The following is a 15,410-nucleotide window of genomic DNA, read 5'->3' on the forward strand; positions in this document are numbered from 1 at the left end:
CGAATCGAATATCAAACATATTTGATTCTAAGATATTCGATTCGTATTCGAAATTTCGAATATTCGCACACCCGTACCAACCTTTCACCCACGATGGTGCACTGCGACCTGTGCAGCTCCATTTTTCACCCTTTACTTAGCTTCTCCCGTAACAGCATTCTCAATATAACAACATAATGTTGGCATGTCCGTTGAGCTTCTAGGCAAAGAGCTCTCGCACTTTGTGTTGCTGTGTCTTCATCTCGTTCCGTGAAAAGTTAAGCGCGTTGAACCACCGTGAAACATCTACTAAGCCCAGTTCTCACGATTTTTGCAAAGAGCCAATTGTGTTGTCGGCTGAAAGCATGTTTGTTCATCCTGTAATGAAATAAAAATCAGGTGAAGAGAGGAGGACGCAGCTGCTTGATGTTTGAGAGAGGCGTTTTCATGCAGGCGTTATGATTGGTGTCACACTTTGGCAGCGCTGGCTGTGTCTGCGTAACCTGTTCCCCCTCCCCCTGCTTACCTGCAGATCCGATGCCAGGATCTTCTGGGCGAGTCACCAGCTGCCACTGAGACACGCATCAAGAATGCCCTCCTGAAAGGTCATCCCTCTTGGCTTGTTTGTGAAGCACTGCAGGCACTGAACGTAAGCGTAGGGTGTACCGCAGGAGAGCACGGTAGGATTAGTAGAGGGCCACTTTTTTAATTTAAAAATGAGGCAAATTACATGGAAATTTCATGAACACGTCTTAAAAAACTGCAGTGGTCTTAAAACGCAGTACTACATACCGTATGTTGCTGCCTATACGTCAGCCTCCCAGCTCGCATCCCAGGCTGGCCAAATACAAAAATAAGTTGAATCCAAATATAAATCGAAACATTCCCCCACCCTCCCTTTGACCAGCGAGATGGTTCGACTGCACGTGCCCAGCTCAAAGCAATAAACGTGCAGCGATACAGTTGTAAAGCCAGCAGCAAACCGAAACAGTTCGATAGTGAGGTACTGGAACCAATTTACAAATTAATTTAACATTTTTTTTCACTCGTGGAGCTCCACGTATCCTTCGGGCATTGGCATCGGCACAGGGTGCATACTACCCGTGGCTTGGGCGAAACTACGTTAGACCCTGCTTATAGGTCGATCCCACGTATACATTGACCTCCCAATTTCCTATGATCATTTTTGTAATATAACGTCTGCTTATACGCGGCAGTATATGGCATATTGCATGTTGTGACCTTTCTGTTCCTAAGGGAGGACCACGCTGCGGTGTGGCCATTGCTTTCAAGTACTAATAGGTTGAGAAACATGTTGCTGTTCATATGCAAAAAAAAAAAAAAGTTTGGAGACACTGTTTTTAGCTGCAGCTACTACACAGCCATGGGAGCATTTGAGCACCTTAACCTTTACAGAAATGCATTCAAATGACTGAGTGGTTTTCCCAACGTATCGCCTCATCATTGAGATTGTAAGATTGCAGCAAAATTACATTGGGCAGCAGAATTACATTGTGTTCATCGGGCTACTAATACCTGTTTCATGCCTTTGACTGGCGGTCAGACAATGTTTTTCATTGCTGCTGTGAACTGTTGCTGCCATTGTGATGCCGGGACACTTCCACTTATTCAGCCAGTTGGTGCACAGTTCTGGGGCTCAATCCTGGCAGGTATCAGTTGGAATATGGGCCCTAGTAAGCCTTCCTGTACCCATTTCCAGTTCAAATAATGGGAAGTTGGACACGGTGGGACCAACTTAACTTCTCTGCGCTCCACCAGGTGGAGCTAAGCTGGCTGTACTCTGCCTATAGTTCCAAGGTCGTTGCTGTTTTCTGCCCATGGATGCTGAGCTGTGCCTCCTGTGTCTCCCCTGCAGCCCAGCAGTTCACGCCCTGCCTTGTCCAGCTCTGCAACGTGGAGGTCTTCTGCCAGGACCGAGAAATGGGCTCTGGTGGAGGTGAGTGTCTCTCTCAAGGCAAATCCAATGCTTGCCTGACACCGTGCATGCATGGGGTGTAACGCTTCCCAGTGCCTTTGGAATCCTGTCTGCTATTCTAATGAATGCAAGTGTCTTTTTTTTGGTTAGGTGCCTGGATTAGGGGCAATGCATTTAGGAAAAGTGTTGTGGGGACTTCTTGACCTGTCGCAATGTTTTCAGTGCTGGGAGGAGGGTTAGGGCATAAAAAGCGATGGGAGTGAAGGTTGAAATGGCATTCTGTGGCTTTATAGGGATGCAGCCACTACACATAGAAGTACCCGTTGTGGTGGCTCAGTGGAACTTATGGCGCCCGGCTGCTGACCTGAAAGACGCGGGTTTGGTCCCAGCCACGGCGGTCGCGTTTCGATGGAGACAAAATGCTATGGGCCCACGTTCTGTGTGATGTTGGTGCACTTAAGCAACTCCAGGTGGGCGAAATAATTCGGAGCCCTCCACCATGGTGTCTCTCATAGCCTGAGTTGCCTTGGGGTGTTAAACACCTTAAAACAAAACCTACTACATATAGAAGCACATGGAAGCATTTGAAGAACACCAGTATTTACAGTCGTGGTCAAAATAATATGGATCATGCTTTGATGATCAAACTCCTCTCACGCCCTGCCTGGCGAAAATTAGGCAGTACTACCTAGTATATATGCCAGCAAATCGTACTGATGTGCTCGTGTCAAACAACTGTCATATTTTCTTCATTTAATCTGAAAAAGTTCTTACAGAGAAGTCCTTATTATTCTGGTGTGTGTCAGAATATTTTCTCCAGCACTTGTAAAAAAAGCAGTGCATGTGGTAGAGTAAAAGGAAGAAAAAAAATGATTTCACCTTCTTATCTGTTACTCTTTACACATTGCTGGGTTAGTTGGTAAGGAAGTTTTGGAGTGAGACAATTTGTTCTCAAAGCGGGTCTAGGGATGTGGTCATACTTCATTGTTGCATATGTGGCATTCATTCCCTTTCTAAGATTGCCAATGGTAAATGTTTTGACAGCCTTTGCACTAGCGACAACCACCATCAAGGATTGGCACTTCATATTTGCAATGAAATCTTCATTGGCACGGTGCGGCTTCACACTGGAGTTTGCATCTAAACTGTCTTCTTGTCATAACATCTGTTCCGTGCTAGCAGACATTCATTTTGTCTCATTGCTGATGCACTGCATATGTATGTAGGAAAAGATCATTAATTTGACCCTCATTAATTCGGAAATCCAGATAATTCTAACTCCCGGCACGGTCCTGGCCATTGCCTATGTAAGCCTGTGGCGTTGGACGCTTGCGAATTTGGATGCACCGGGTGTCGCCGCGGTTAATTCGATTGAGCTTCCGAAGGGAGGCCGCACCTCGGAATGACTGGCACAGCAAGCCGTCATCAAAATATCCCTAGTCGAACTTGAATTGCATACTGCAAAGTCGCCTTTGCACCGCCAATGTGCACCCAACGAAAGACATGACAAGAATTGGGACAGGCCCTGGACAGCCTCGTCTTCGAGAATTGTCCGACAGCATAATTTCGGCTTTGCTTTTCTGAGCTTCACGTCAGACTGCGGTGGTGGCTTGTGCCAGCGCATCAAGGAGCCAACCATGCTCAGCTGCGTGCCATTTCGGGTGCTGACTGGTGCTGCTGCACGTTTCCTACGCTTCCATCCACGTGGTTCTTTTATTCTTCCACTGTGGTGAAACTTGACGCTCAAGCGTCATGTGCCATTTGCCAGGGAGACCTTTACCATTCCGGAGCAGTTCTGCTTTGATGCTTCCGACAGTGTGCACACAGTAAGGCGTTGGTGTGAGAAAAATGTGATTGTTGCACTGTTCTCGTCCCAAAAGCTGGCGACCACTGCTCAATCTTTCGGGAAATAAATTTTCTGTGATGCAAGCAGTTCCTGTCAGTATTTTTTTTTTCTGAGGTCGTTCAATAACTTGAACATTGGATAATTCGATTATTTTTTCCGTCCCCTTGAAATTCGAATTAACGAACTGTTGCTGTACACAGGCATGCTTGCGTCGCTTTCGTTTGCGTGAAATGGGAGCTGTAAGTGTTGCAAGTTTTGTTGAACTGTGCATGCGAGGAGTGGTATTGGCTTGCTTTGCTTCACGATTGCAGCGGTTTGGGTGAGCTCCCATCCCACTGGGTCCACAGCCCGTCGAGCATCCATCTGTGAAACTCTTTGCAGATCCCCGTGTGGTTCGGTGCCTGGGCGAGACACTGCGTATGATCAACGACGCTGCGGACGAGCTGCCCGCGGTTGTGGTGGCCACGACCACCGCCAGCCTGGACACGCTTCACCCCGACCTGGCCCACTTGTTCCTCCACTCCATCACCATTCCGGTGAGCCATCATTGCCTGCTGCCACCTGCTGTGTTGCCGTGTTTTGATTCACTGTGCTGGCAGGCTTGTTGCTTCTTCACTTGTGGCAGGATAGCTGCTCTGCAGTCGGAGAATAGACAAAAAACCAACTGAAAACGTGACACAAATTCCAGGGTGGAAAGAAGGAAGGACGTTATTTATTCTAAGCATGTGTACGTACTTGAGGGGGGGGAGGCATAGTAAGCCTGACGAGGCCCATCCCCCCTGGTGCACCTGACACTGCAACACAGCATAACATGTGTTGCAGTAATGCAACATGTAAATTAGCACACACCAATTACAATGACAAATTACCATAGGCACGTCAAGGTGTGATGGATGTGTGAATATTCAAAATTTTGAATGTGTGTTGAATACCATGTTTGTTATTTGGTCTATGTTTGACTCAAGAAAGGGATAGGCACATATTCAAAAATTTTGGAATCTTCATAAATGACTCAATGCCGCTGACTTTCATAATTCAGCTTTGACAAAATCCAGTATCGGGGCCACCGCAGTGGCTCAGTGGTTAAGGGGCTCATCTACTGAGCTGTAGTACCAGAGTTCAAACCCGATGGGGGCTGTGTTTTGATGGAGGTGTAAAGCAAAAGGCACCCGTGTGCTGTGCAATATCAGTGCACGTTAAAGGCCCCCGGTGGCGACATTCTTCACTTCACGTCACTTCACTTTATTCACCTTAAGGACCCCCTTAAGGGGGTATTACATAAGGGGTGGGTTAACATGTTCATCAACAAGTACAAGTCATTTCTTGAAATAATTGCCTGCAGTATCTGAAAATACAGACGGGTGCTTGATGGCAGCGATATCGGTGGGGAGGGCACTCTAGTCCACTACAGTTCGGGGAAAAAATGAGCCTCAACAAGTTGCAGTACGGGACACAGGGCGGGCAATCTGAAACGGATAAGCAGTGCGGTGAGATATGCGGTTCGGATGAGTAATGCAGGGTGGTTGATTTAGAGAGGTATGGAAAAATTTGTGGAGCAAACCGAGGCTGGCAATGCGGCGGCGGACTGCGAGGCTTTCAAGACCGGAATTCTCCTTCAGAGCTGAAACGCTGGTGGTGTATGAATATGCAGAGTGAATGAAACGAGAATTATTCAAGAGGCCTCCACTACTCTTTCTTCCTTCCTTCTTTCACTCCCTGCTTTGTCCCTTCCCTTATGGTGTGGTTGAGGTGTCCACCAAGGTATGTGAGACAGTTACTATGTCAGTTCCCTTCCTCAAAACCAATTTTCATTTCTTCAAAATTGTTTGAAAATCTGGTTAAAAGTGTCAGGAAGACACTGCAAAGGTGTCCTCTTTGCTTTGTTCTCTGCTGTTTTCCACGGTCAGATTCAGACTGCTAAGCTTAAACCTTGTGCAAAATTCCTCTAGTGGGCTTTCTCCCCACACTGTTCACTTCATGTAAACTAGGTGGCTGGCCACCTGCTGCAGGCAATCACAATGCAGAAGCCTGCAGTTTCTCCTTTTGTCCTTCCGGAGTATGTCATACTTTTCACACTTAACGCCCACTCTGCTGGCACTCACCCTGTCGCTTTCAACACTTCAAGCTTGAGCTCTGCCGTGTCGTTTCGATCAGGTGTGTATGTGGAAAATCAAGCTAGCAGAATTTCACATAGGGCTCCCCAGAGGGGATCGAGTCCAGGTGTCTCCAGCTGGGGAAACGACCATGTAAAAATCTCCCTATTGCATGGTGCATTGTAGCCCATTCAACTCTGATGTGTGCATAACTGCAGGCGGTATGATGATGGCGGGCCCCTGTCACTAGGTCAAAAAATAGCCTGGCCGCATATTTTTGGTTTAGCTTTGCCGCCAACCCACGGCAACGGCCGCACATTAGACAGCTGTCCAAACCGAGCTGTGCACTGCTTTTAGACACCAAATGACAAGTTGTAAGCAGCCTCACTGTTTCAATGCCAATGTTCATTCTCCTCGGCTGCATCTGCGTTGTTGTTGTAGCACGCTGAAACTGTAGGTACATCATGGGTTGTTCACTGCTTGTGTGATGGAGCCTACTCACAAGGCTTCAGTGCATTTTTGCATTTTTGGCAATTTTAGTATGGTAGCACTACTAGGCACCTTTTTCGATTTCGGCCATACATACGTACGTGTCTGAAATCCTGCTTTATGGCAGGTGGCCCTCCAGGTTGTAGGTAACCTACCAAGTGTGTACACCTGGCAGGCCTTCAAGGTAAATGCCTTCACGGTAAAGGTCTCCAGGTAAAGGCGTTTGTGGTAAAGGCCTTTGGAAGCCTTATGGTAAAGGCCTTCACCCTAAAGGCCCCAGTGCTACGGCATGATATTCCTCTTTTAGCCGTGGTAAGCTGTCTGGTATTTTAAAAATTTCTTTTCACTGGGGGGGGGGGGGATGAATTTGACAATTTGACCTTCGGATAATTCAGGCATTTCTACTGGTCCTTTGGAGGCTAAATTAATGAGGTTTTACTTCTGATCATGATATCTTTGGCTGCCAGTCATGTGTAAGTTCAAGACCACATTATAGGTTGCATAATGTTACTTGTTGTCTAATGAAGCAGTTTACATTTCTGTGCATGTCATGCTTCTTTCTTCTTTTTTCTTCTTCTGTGGTGCTTAGTCAGTTTGGAATGGCTGGAATCACAATAATACCTAGACAACCATTGAACTGACAAGTATTCAAGGGAATAAAATTATTATTTAACATACGTTTCCAATTTATGCACAAAATTCTCTGTTGATGTAGTGTCCACAAATAATTGTCCCCGCAGAGGTCGCCACAGTGCAATTGTGGTGCCACCAGTCTGGCTCCCCTTGAGCTAGCATGCGTGTATTCTAGACACACGCCTCCTGAATAAAGAGGGGGGGACTTCTTTGTCCAGTATTAGTTCCATATTGTGAGCAGCAAATTTGAAGAAATCGCTCAAGCCAATATAGCATGCCCATAGAGAGCTTAACGTTTGATTTATACTCAGAGCAATAGTTGGATGGCGTTGTCTTCCACCGCCACCGGTCATCACAGGATTGTGCCACGACCTGTTTGGTCTGAGCGTGTGAGTGGTGCTCACTCCTGGCACGCTGGTTGAGGGTTGGGTGTGCTGTTGCGCTGTGCAGTACCCTGACGAAGATGGGCGTGCCCAGTTGCTGGATGCGCTGCTGTGGAGCCTGCCCAAGAGCAACTCGGTGGACATCTCCTACCTGGCCCAGAGGACGGCCGTGAGGGCACTCTCTTCTTCCTATCTCCTCTTCTCACCCTGTGGGCTTGAGGGAATCACGATCGCCGACCCACTCTTAAGATGGGCGGGCGTTTCGGAACCACTTACGGGAATACCTCATTCACTGAGAAGGACATGGCATTGTTTCCACCTGCATGTGCAACATAATGAAGGCCTGTAGACGACCATTAATATTCCCCTTTGTCCAGTTCATTGTAGCTGGCATCTACTGGATGATTACTGCCGGCTACGATGAGCCAGACGGAAGGGCTACTTATGCTCATTACATGAAGTGTTATGTGCTACTGGGGACAAAAGGCTCCGGGACGCGAGTTCTAGGAAGAACGTCTATTGCAGCTCCACCTCACTACCCAGTCGCCTGATATTGTATGAAGGCATTAAAGGCCTAAATGCTTCTTCCTCTCTTCATATTATCAGGCGACTGAGTAGCGAGGTGTAGCTGCAAGAGACGTTCTTCCTAGAACTTGCGTCCCGGAATCTTTTGTCCCCAGTAGTACATAAGTAATGATGATGCCTTGTCCTGCTCAATGAGCAAAGTAACCCGGGCGTGGTTCCAAGACATCCATCTATTCTCAGACAGGGTCAGTGACTGTGATTCACCCAATCCTATGCCTGACGAGACGAGTCGTAGTAAAACCCTTGATTATGTTATCCCTTTGTGCATCTAAGGCGTATGGGAGACTGAGGTTGATGTGCTTCTCCGAGGACTCACCAGACTGGTCCAATGGCTCTTACTTTCTGCTTCCGAGCACAAGTTTGTGGGTTCTGATCCTGATGCAGTGGCTGCATTTTTATGGAAGCAAAGTGCAAAAAAAAAAAAAGAATGTCCATGTGCACAATGTCAGCAATGTCAGCATGCAATAAAATGGCTGGAAGGGTCGAAATTAAACTAGAGATCTGCAGAGTAGCAGTAGCAAAGTAGCAAAGTACAGCGGGGTGAAGCGTCCAAAAAAATGAACACAGTGCGTTAACCTAACATTGGGCCGCAGTAGTAGTCAGCTACCGGAGTGGCTTCTCTGCAATACGTGCCATGAGGCGAACCATCTGAAAACAACGACCGTCAGAACAAAGAGATTTTGGCTACTGACGCCTTTGCATCCACCAGACTGCATGTGTTACCAAGTTCCTTTCATTCTAAGAGCAACTCAGATGTGGGTAGAAGTCTACAAGTTTTAGAAAAAACACTCAGATGTTGCGCCAACAAGCGGTGACCGGCTATATGCCTTTGCACTTCGCGCTGAGTCGCACTTTTGAAAACCCCAGTTGTTTTGGATCATACGGTTTCCTAGGTAATGTACTTTGCCCCGCATTTTTTAGAAACCATTTCAATGAGACTGTAAAGTAGGGGTCTCCTATGCTTTAAATGGTTTCTGTGACTGTAGTAGGTTTCCGTGCATGAAAGGCCTTGGCTACAATGTGTCCTCCGAAGAATTCGCATTGACGGACTGCTTGCTCCTTCAAGCACCCGAATTAGTGTTTTTGTCTCTTGCAGGGCTTCAACCTGGGTGACCTGTGCGCCCTGGTCGGTCAGGCCACCATGAAGGCTTACGAGAGGCTCACAGGGTCAGTATGCAAACTCCTTGCACTGTGGTTTCGCACTGTCGTTCCTTTCACTTCGGCTGGGCCTGCCAGCTGACTGTGCTCAGACCTTGCATACATTGTTACCTCGGTGATGGGGCAAGGGTGCAGCCTCAGGCAAGGTGGCCTGGCTTACACTTGCAGACACCGAAGCCTTCTTCTGTCACGTGGAATCAAACAAAGCCATAGAGACAAGCCCCTCATGTGTTTTTAGTGCCACAAATTAATTTAGTCGCAAGGAAGGACTTGGAAATTGGAAGGCACACATGAAGTGGCTATGGACGGTGCATAGCAAGCATGAGATGGGTGTTTCTGTGAATATTTCTGTCCACATTAAGCGAAATAGGAAAGACGAGCAGAATTGCCTAGAGGAGGACAACATTGGAATAGGTTTCTTTGTTTTGCTTCGCTTGCAGCATTCAGCAGTCCTGAAGTCTTGTTCTTCCAGAGTTTTTTTGTTTTCCTCGGTTGGTTGCATGTTGGTTGTTTGTAAGCTGTGATAAGTTGTTGATACCACGGCACTGAGACCGTGCCCTTCTCACCAGCGAAGATGATGCCTTTCTGTATTTACCTGCCCCTCAGTCAGAGTGTTGCCATCTGTGGGGCTTGGTGGAGGCTCCCTCTAGCTGTGCAGAGGTGAAGCAGTTACAACCACTTTGTCACCACAGCAGAATAAAGAGTAATGATGTTGAGGAGTTCATTTGTTTCTGAATTAAAGGAAGTGTGTGACCCGCACTGTGTTGCAGTCGAAGGGACAGTGTTGTTCTCGGCAAGGGGAGGAGAGGGGAGGAGGAAGGAGGAGAGGAGGAGGCTGGCCTGTGTGTGGCAGGCCCCCTCCTGCTGCAGGGCGACCTGGTGTCGTCCCTGGAGTGGCTGCAGGGCATGCAGGCGCAGGCAGTCGGCGCACCCCGCATTCCGGCCGTCCACTGGGAGGATGTGGGGGGCCTGGCGGACGCCAAGCGCACCCTGACCGACACCCTGCAGCTGCCCCTGCGCCACCCGCAGCTGCTCGAAGCGGGACTGAAGCGATCCGGTGAGGGGAAGGGGATAGAGCATACCCCACCTACAGGAGATGTGAAGAGGGCAGAGGCGCCAAATTTTTTATGATGCGCTTTTTTCTTTGGAAGTATGCACGAAGCATTAGTAAACATGCATCACGATGTGGAATTTGCCTGCACTCAGTAAATAATTTATGATTTAATTTCCGCTGTTACGTTCACTAGCGAAACTTTTAAAACATGTATGTTCAGGTCTAATCCATTCCTGTATTTGCCGTGTAGGCCTCCGATTAGTCTTAAATGGATTTCACTTAGTCTTAGAAGCAGCAGTACGTGCAATTACGATGTACAGTCATGAGCAAAAGTGGTGTACAACACCCAGCCGGTCGTGGAGCTCTTGAAAACTGCATCGAATCGCCACCTAGCGAGAGCGACGGGTCGAGACAGCTCAAGGGCAACCTATGTTATCTGCAGGCATGCCATTTGGCTCCTTTCGCTGTGCCGTGCTCCTGTTCAATGAAATGCCGAGCGGTGCTGCAGCAGTACCATACCTGTAACGTTGGCGAAAACGTTGAGTTAAAATTAAACACCACAGACATGGCTATTTGTTCCTCGAGTTAGTGTCATGCAAACGACCATTAAGGTAGCAATATCGCAGAGTGGCGAGCAGCGGTTGTGCACCGGTTGCCTTGCCATATCTCGAGCATGCAGTGTAAACCGAAATATGAAGAAAAATGCCACCCGTGCGACTTTTATCACGTTGGAGCATTTAGGCGAGATGGAGCACTACCCATCGAGCTGAGCTAACTGACATGCTTGTTGATAAATTGGAGCATCACCACAATCGTCTCGATCCTAGATAGCTGTTGCTAGATGGCATTGCAATGCAGTTTTTTTTAGCTCCACCACTGGGTGTGTGTTGTACACCACTTTTGCTCGCAACTGTACATGCTGGTAAGATGTCTGGTCAGTAATTGTGCTTTGGCCTCTTGCTTTTGTAGCATGCTGTTCAAGCTTGCCTTATAACTAAATCACATCTTGAAAATAGGCATTAAAAGATGTTCAAAACACCATTTAACTGCAAAACACCACTCCGAAAGGTGCCTTCAGTTTGTGTATTGGGAAATGATGTTCTCCGAAAGGTAAATTTTCATATAGAAATAATGTTTAGTTCATTTCTTGTGAAATGTGTTCGGGGTGCAAGAATCGCGTAAAATTGAGCTTGACCTGGCAATGAAGGGCCCTATTTATACACTGTAAAGGTACAGGATTAAAATTAATCCCGAGGACAACTCCATCCAGTTCTTGTTCTTGGTAAAAATCGATTCCCTGGCTCTTGCTCTGTATGTTGCCGCTTCTCTGGGAGCGAAACGTGCGTCTATCGCTGAGAAAAATTGGATTTAAAACTCTTCCCACGAGTCGATTCAAACTCGTGACATCTTTTGAAGTCAGTGACGATGTGGCATAGCCTCTGGGATCCGCCCGCGAAAATCGATGCCCACACACGCATTTTACTTGTGAAACAGTCAAGTGATGGCACCTCCTGTATTTTGTCCTTTGTTCTTTTTTACCTTATAAAAGCTCTGCTTCCAATGAGAGTATTCTCTTTGCGTCTAAAAATGTAGTATTTTGTTGATACAGGCCGTCTTCGATTTGAGCTGGCTCCTCAGTGTGCCTTTAAGCTCGTCATGTCTTTATGATGCCGCTGTGTTACCAGAGGACGCTAATTCACTTGTGCTTCAATCGGGGGCCTCTTCCACGATAGTGGCCTTGCAGATGCTGCCTTCCATGTTCGGAAAATCTAATAGCCTAACTGATTTTCTGTTCGATGGATCTTTATTACACTAATTGCTTATTAGCTGTCGATAAGCAAATAGGATGTTAGTTCTGCTTTTAGAATTTTCTCTAGGGTTGTTTCAGTTTCATCAGTTGGGCATTGATTGTGACATCGCAAGCAGATGTTAGACCGCGTGAGGCACAAAAAAAGTGCAATATGCAACAGCTGTTAGTTCACTTCTCGAGCAGTGTTGGATAAGAGATTCGGAGGGGATTAAAACAAGAGAGGAGCACTAACATTGCGTTCTCCATAAAACCCTGGCTTAACAGCTGTTGAGAGCGCTTATTTCCGCGTGTTCCCAAGCACTTTCAAAGTCATTGCATAGATCATATGCGAAAGGAAAAAGAAACAGAACTACGAGCACTTGCCACTGAGAAGCGTTGCCTCAAAGGAGGTCGTACCTGTGTAGTAGCAAGGGCTTTCAGTTGTTGCAGTGAAAAAAAGCTCAGAAAATAAAATTAGGGATTTGCAAATCTTTGAACTTCTTTGCTCACTTTGCATTTTTGGGCCTAGTTGAGTGTTTAGGGAAACTATTGTACTGTATATTCAAAATTTAACTTCAGAGGTGCTTTCTGGAGCAAAATTTTGTTAGAGCAAGACTATCGACTTATTGCATTTGGTCTGCCTTTTTCACACTGTACTGCTGTGCGCATGCATGCCTCTCCTCCTTGATCTCCACTGGTTGAAAACAAACTGCCTGCCTCTATTGTGCATGCGCAGTTCTTGTTAGCGACAGTTGCGAGCATCACGTGGCAGCAGCTGCCATTTCGCAGGTGCAGTTGGCACCTGGTGGGACTCTGACACCCGAGTCACCCACTGTGCGTTTGTTTTCAACCAATTTCCTGAGTACGTAGCAGAAATTTTCGCACACTCCTGAGAGGGCGCCACATCTCGTCAAAAAGGTACATTACCAGCAAACAAAAAAACAAGGTTGCTTTTAAGGCGTGTGATTTTCAGAAAATGTGCTCGTGAAACAATGTCTGACCCTTATTCAGTATGAGGGACTTTTCTGGGTGAAAATGTGCCAACGAAAAGGAAACATGAGCAATCTCTGTAAAATAAGTTTTCCTAAATCCCGACATTCTTGCTCATTGTGATATGAGTGCTTTTGACACTCAGGATACAGTATTAGAATTTATGTTGTGTTCTAATGGCACAAAGATGCATGGTCCCTGAAAGTTGTATCATAAATTGCTCTATCAAGGACAATGCAGCTAGCCGTGGGAAGAAAAGTCATAAGTGTAACATTAAGAGACTGGAAGCGGGCAGAGTGGTTGAGGGAACAAACACGTGGTAATGATATCCTAGTCGAAATCAAGAGCAATAAATGGGCTTGGGCAGGGCATATAATGCAAAGGCAAGATAACCGCTGGTCCTTGAAGGTAACGGAGTGGATTCCAAGAGAAAGTAAGCATAGCAGGGGGCGGCAGAAGTTAGCTGGGCGGATGAGATTAGGAAGTTTGCGGGCAGACAATGGATGCAGGTTGAAAAGGACAGGGTTAATTGGAGAGACATGGGAGAGGCCTTTGCCAGACTGATGACGATGAAATTGGAGCTGCTGTGCTTAAGTTGACTCTTGAGCGTTGTATCCACTGTAAAGGAACACTGAGGAGAAATTTAAGTTGGCTTGTATCGATAGAATACCAGCTCCTGATCACAAAAATGCCACTCTTACTGAAAACAAAGCTCTTGTAAAGTAGAAAATAGCAAGAACCAAAATACAGGTATCGCCACCACAGGCCAATCTCGCAAGTACAAGCGTGATGACGTCATAGGACAAGAGATGCCACCTTGGAGGAATTTTCCTTCCTACATGGACTCCACGAATCTCTGAGGCTGACAAAGGAAGGTTGCATGGTTCAGTATTGAAGTAAGTTTGGTTTTGGAACCGATAGTGCACTTTTATCACACAAGGAAGACAGACAAAAGGCAACCTGAATGTTGGAAGCAAAGAAAACCGATGCTTGGTGGCGCCACAGGCGGCCAGGGGAGTTTCGATTTTTTATGGCGCTTCGCGTTGATGAGCTTTGCGTGCCCCGTGGTTTTGTTTTTGACTAGCCTCGTCGAACGTCGAACGGCAGAGGAACTATAAGTGCCGCTTCAAGTGCTAGTTAGCCTTTGAAGGAGCCTGTTAAGGCTGGTCAGATGATCGCCACAGTCGATGAAAATATGATGGCATGATGATCGGTGGTCATACAAGGCAGTTAGCAGTATAAAAAACACTTGTGTCTTCGTACGCTCGTCTGGCAAAATGTTCCCGGCTGTGCCAGTCAACTTCAAACTACTTAACGGAAATCGTTTATTAAGGACAGGAGACAAGATACAAGGCAGCTAAGAAAAAGAGATTTGGAACCTGCAGAGACCGTGACTCCACTCTCCTCCAACTCATTTGTTTGCGGCTCCATTCAATAGCTTTGGCAGTTGGGCGCAGCTGTTCTATTCTAGCTCTCGCCTAATTTAATCCATTCACAGTACACATCTTAAGGGCGAGAGAGCTGGATGCAGTGGACCCCGTACCTCCGGATATGCGCGGAACCCGTTGAAGCGTCATGCGTCGGCTTTACTTTCAAGCCGCCAACTTTAAACACGAGCATCCTTGAGCATCCATCCGTTTTTTTTGGCAAAAAAATAAAAATAAATAACCTGGCCCTTGCAACCGTGGGAAACCTCCTCGACGCCGCCTGCTGCACCGTGCAACAGCGCCGTTCAAGGAATCACAATCCATTGGCCAGCCTCCGATGGGCGCGACGCGCCGACCTTGTCGTCGCCCCTCACGACTCCCCGCACTGGGTTTACGATATTGCTACGGTTGTGCTTGTGCTTGGAACGCTCGTGCTTGGTGCGCTCGCGCTTGGAACGCGAAGAGGACGAAGTGCGTTTCTGCTGCTGGGCTTCGCGTGCCCGGTTGTTCGGCTGCGTGGCTGTAAGCTGTTTCCCTGTAAATATATTTTTCCCTTTTGGTGTGCACATCTTCACGTTACATTATTGGTGGAGGTGCTGGGTACAGCCACAGCAAGCACGGAACTTCGCAGCGGTCGTCAGCTCGCCGGCTCTTCAACCATGACCAGCGAAGGGGCCGCTCCGTCGGCGTCCGCCAACCCGGCGTTCATCATTGCCCATCCGAGAGATCCTGGGACCTTCAACGGAACGGACGGCGTCGACGTGGAGGACTGGCTCGCAATGTACGAGCGCGTGAGCACACACAACAGGTGGGACCCGACCCTAAAGTTGGCCAACGTCATCTTCTACCTGACGGGCACTGCCAGGGTATGGTTCGAGACCCACGAGGATGAACTCACCAGCTGGGATCTCTGCAAGCGCAAGCTTTGTGACCTGTTTGGTAAGCCATTCGGGCGTCAGCTCGCTGCGAAGAAGGAGCTCGCATGCCGTGCACAAACGTCCACAGAGTCCTATGTATCATACATTCAGGACATATTAGCTCTCTGCAT

The 15,410-nt window shown here is 47.4% G+C and overlaps 1 protein-coding gene across 1 annotated transcript in view; it reads left to right on the forward strand.

The window, feature by feature from the left end:
* Positions 1 to 15,410, forward strand: part of LOC144132570 (peroxisomal ATPase PEX6-like) — a 75,310-nt gene that overhangs the window by 38,046 nt on the left and 21,854 nt on the right. The window contains exons 11-16 of the mRNA XM_077665062.1: positions 512 to 584; positions 1,856 to 1,936; positions 4,143 to 4,297; positions 7,427 to 7,528; positions 9,041 to 9,111; positions 9,873 to 10,159. Of these exons, the coding sequence (XP_077521188.1) occupies positions 512 to 584; positions 1,856 to 1,936; positions 4,143 to 4,297; positions 7,427 to 7,528; positions 9,041 to 9,111; positions 9,873 to 10,159 (769 nt within the window). The remainder of the gene's footprint in view (positions 1 to 511; positions 585 to 1,855; positions 1,937 to 4,142; positions 4,298 to 7,426; positions 7,529 to 9,040; positions 9,112 to 9,872; positions 10,160 to 15,410) is intronic.

This window comes from Amblyomma americanum, chromosome 5 (assembly GCF_052857255.1).
Source record: "Amblyomma americanum isolate KBUSLIRL-KWMA chromosome 5, ASM5285725v1, whole genome shotgun sequence".
NCBI lineage: Eukaryota > Metazoa > Arthropoda > Arachnida > Ixodida > Ixodidae > Amblyomma > Amblyomma americanum.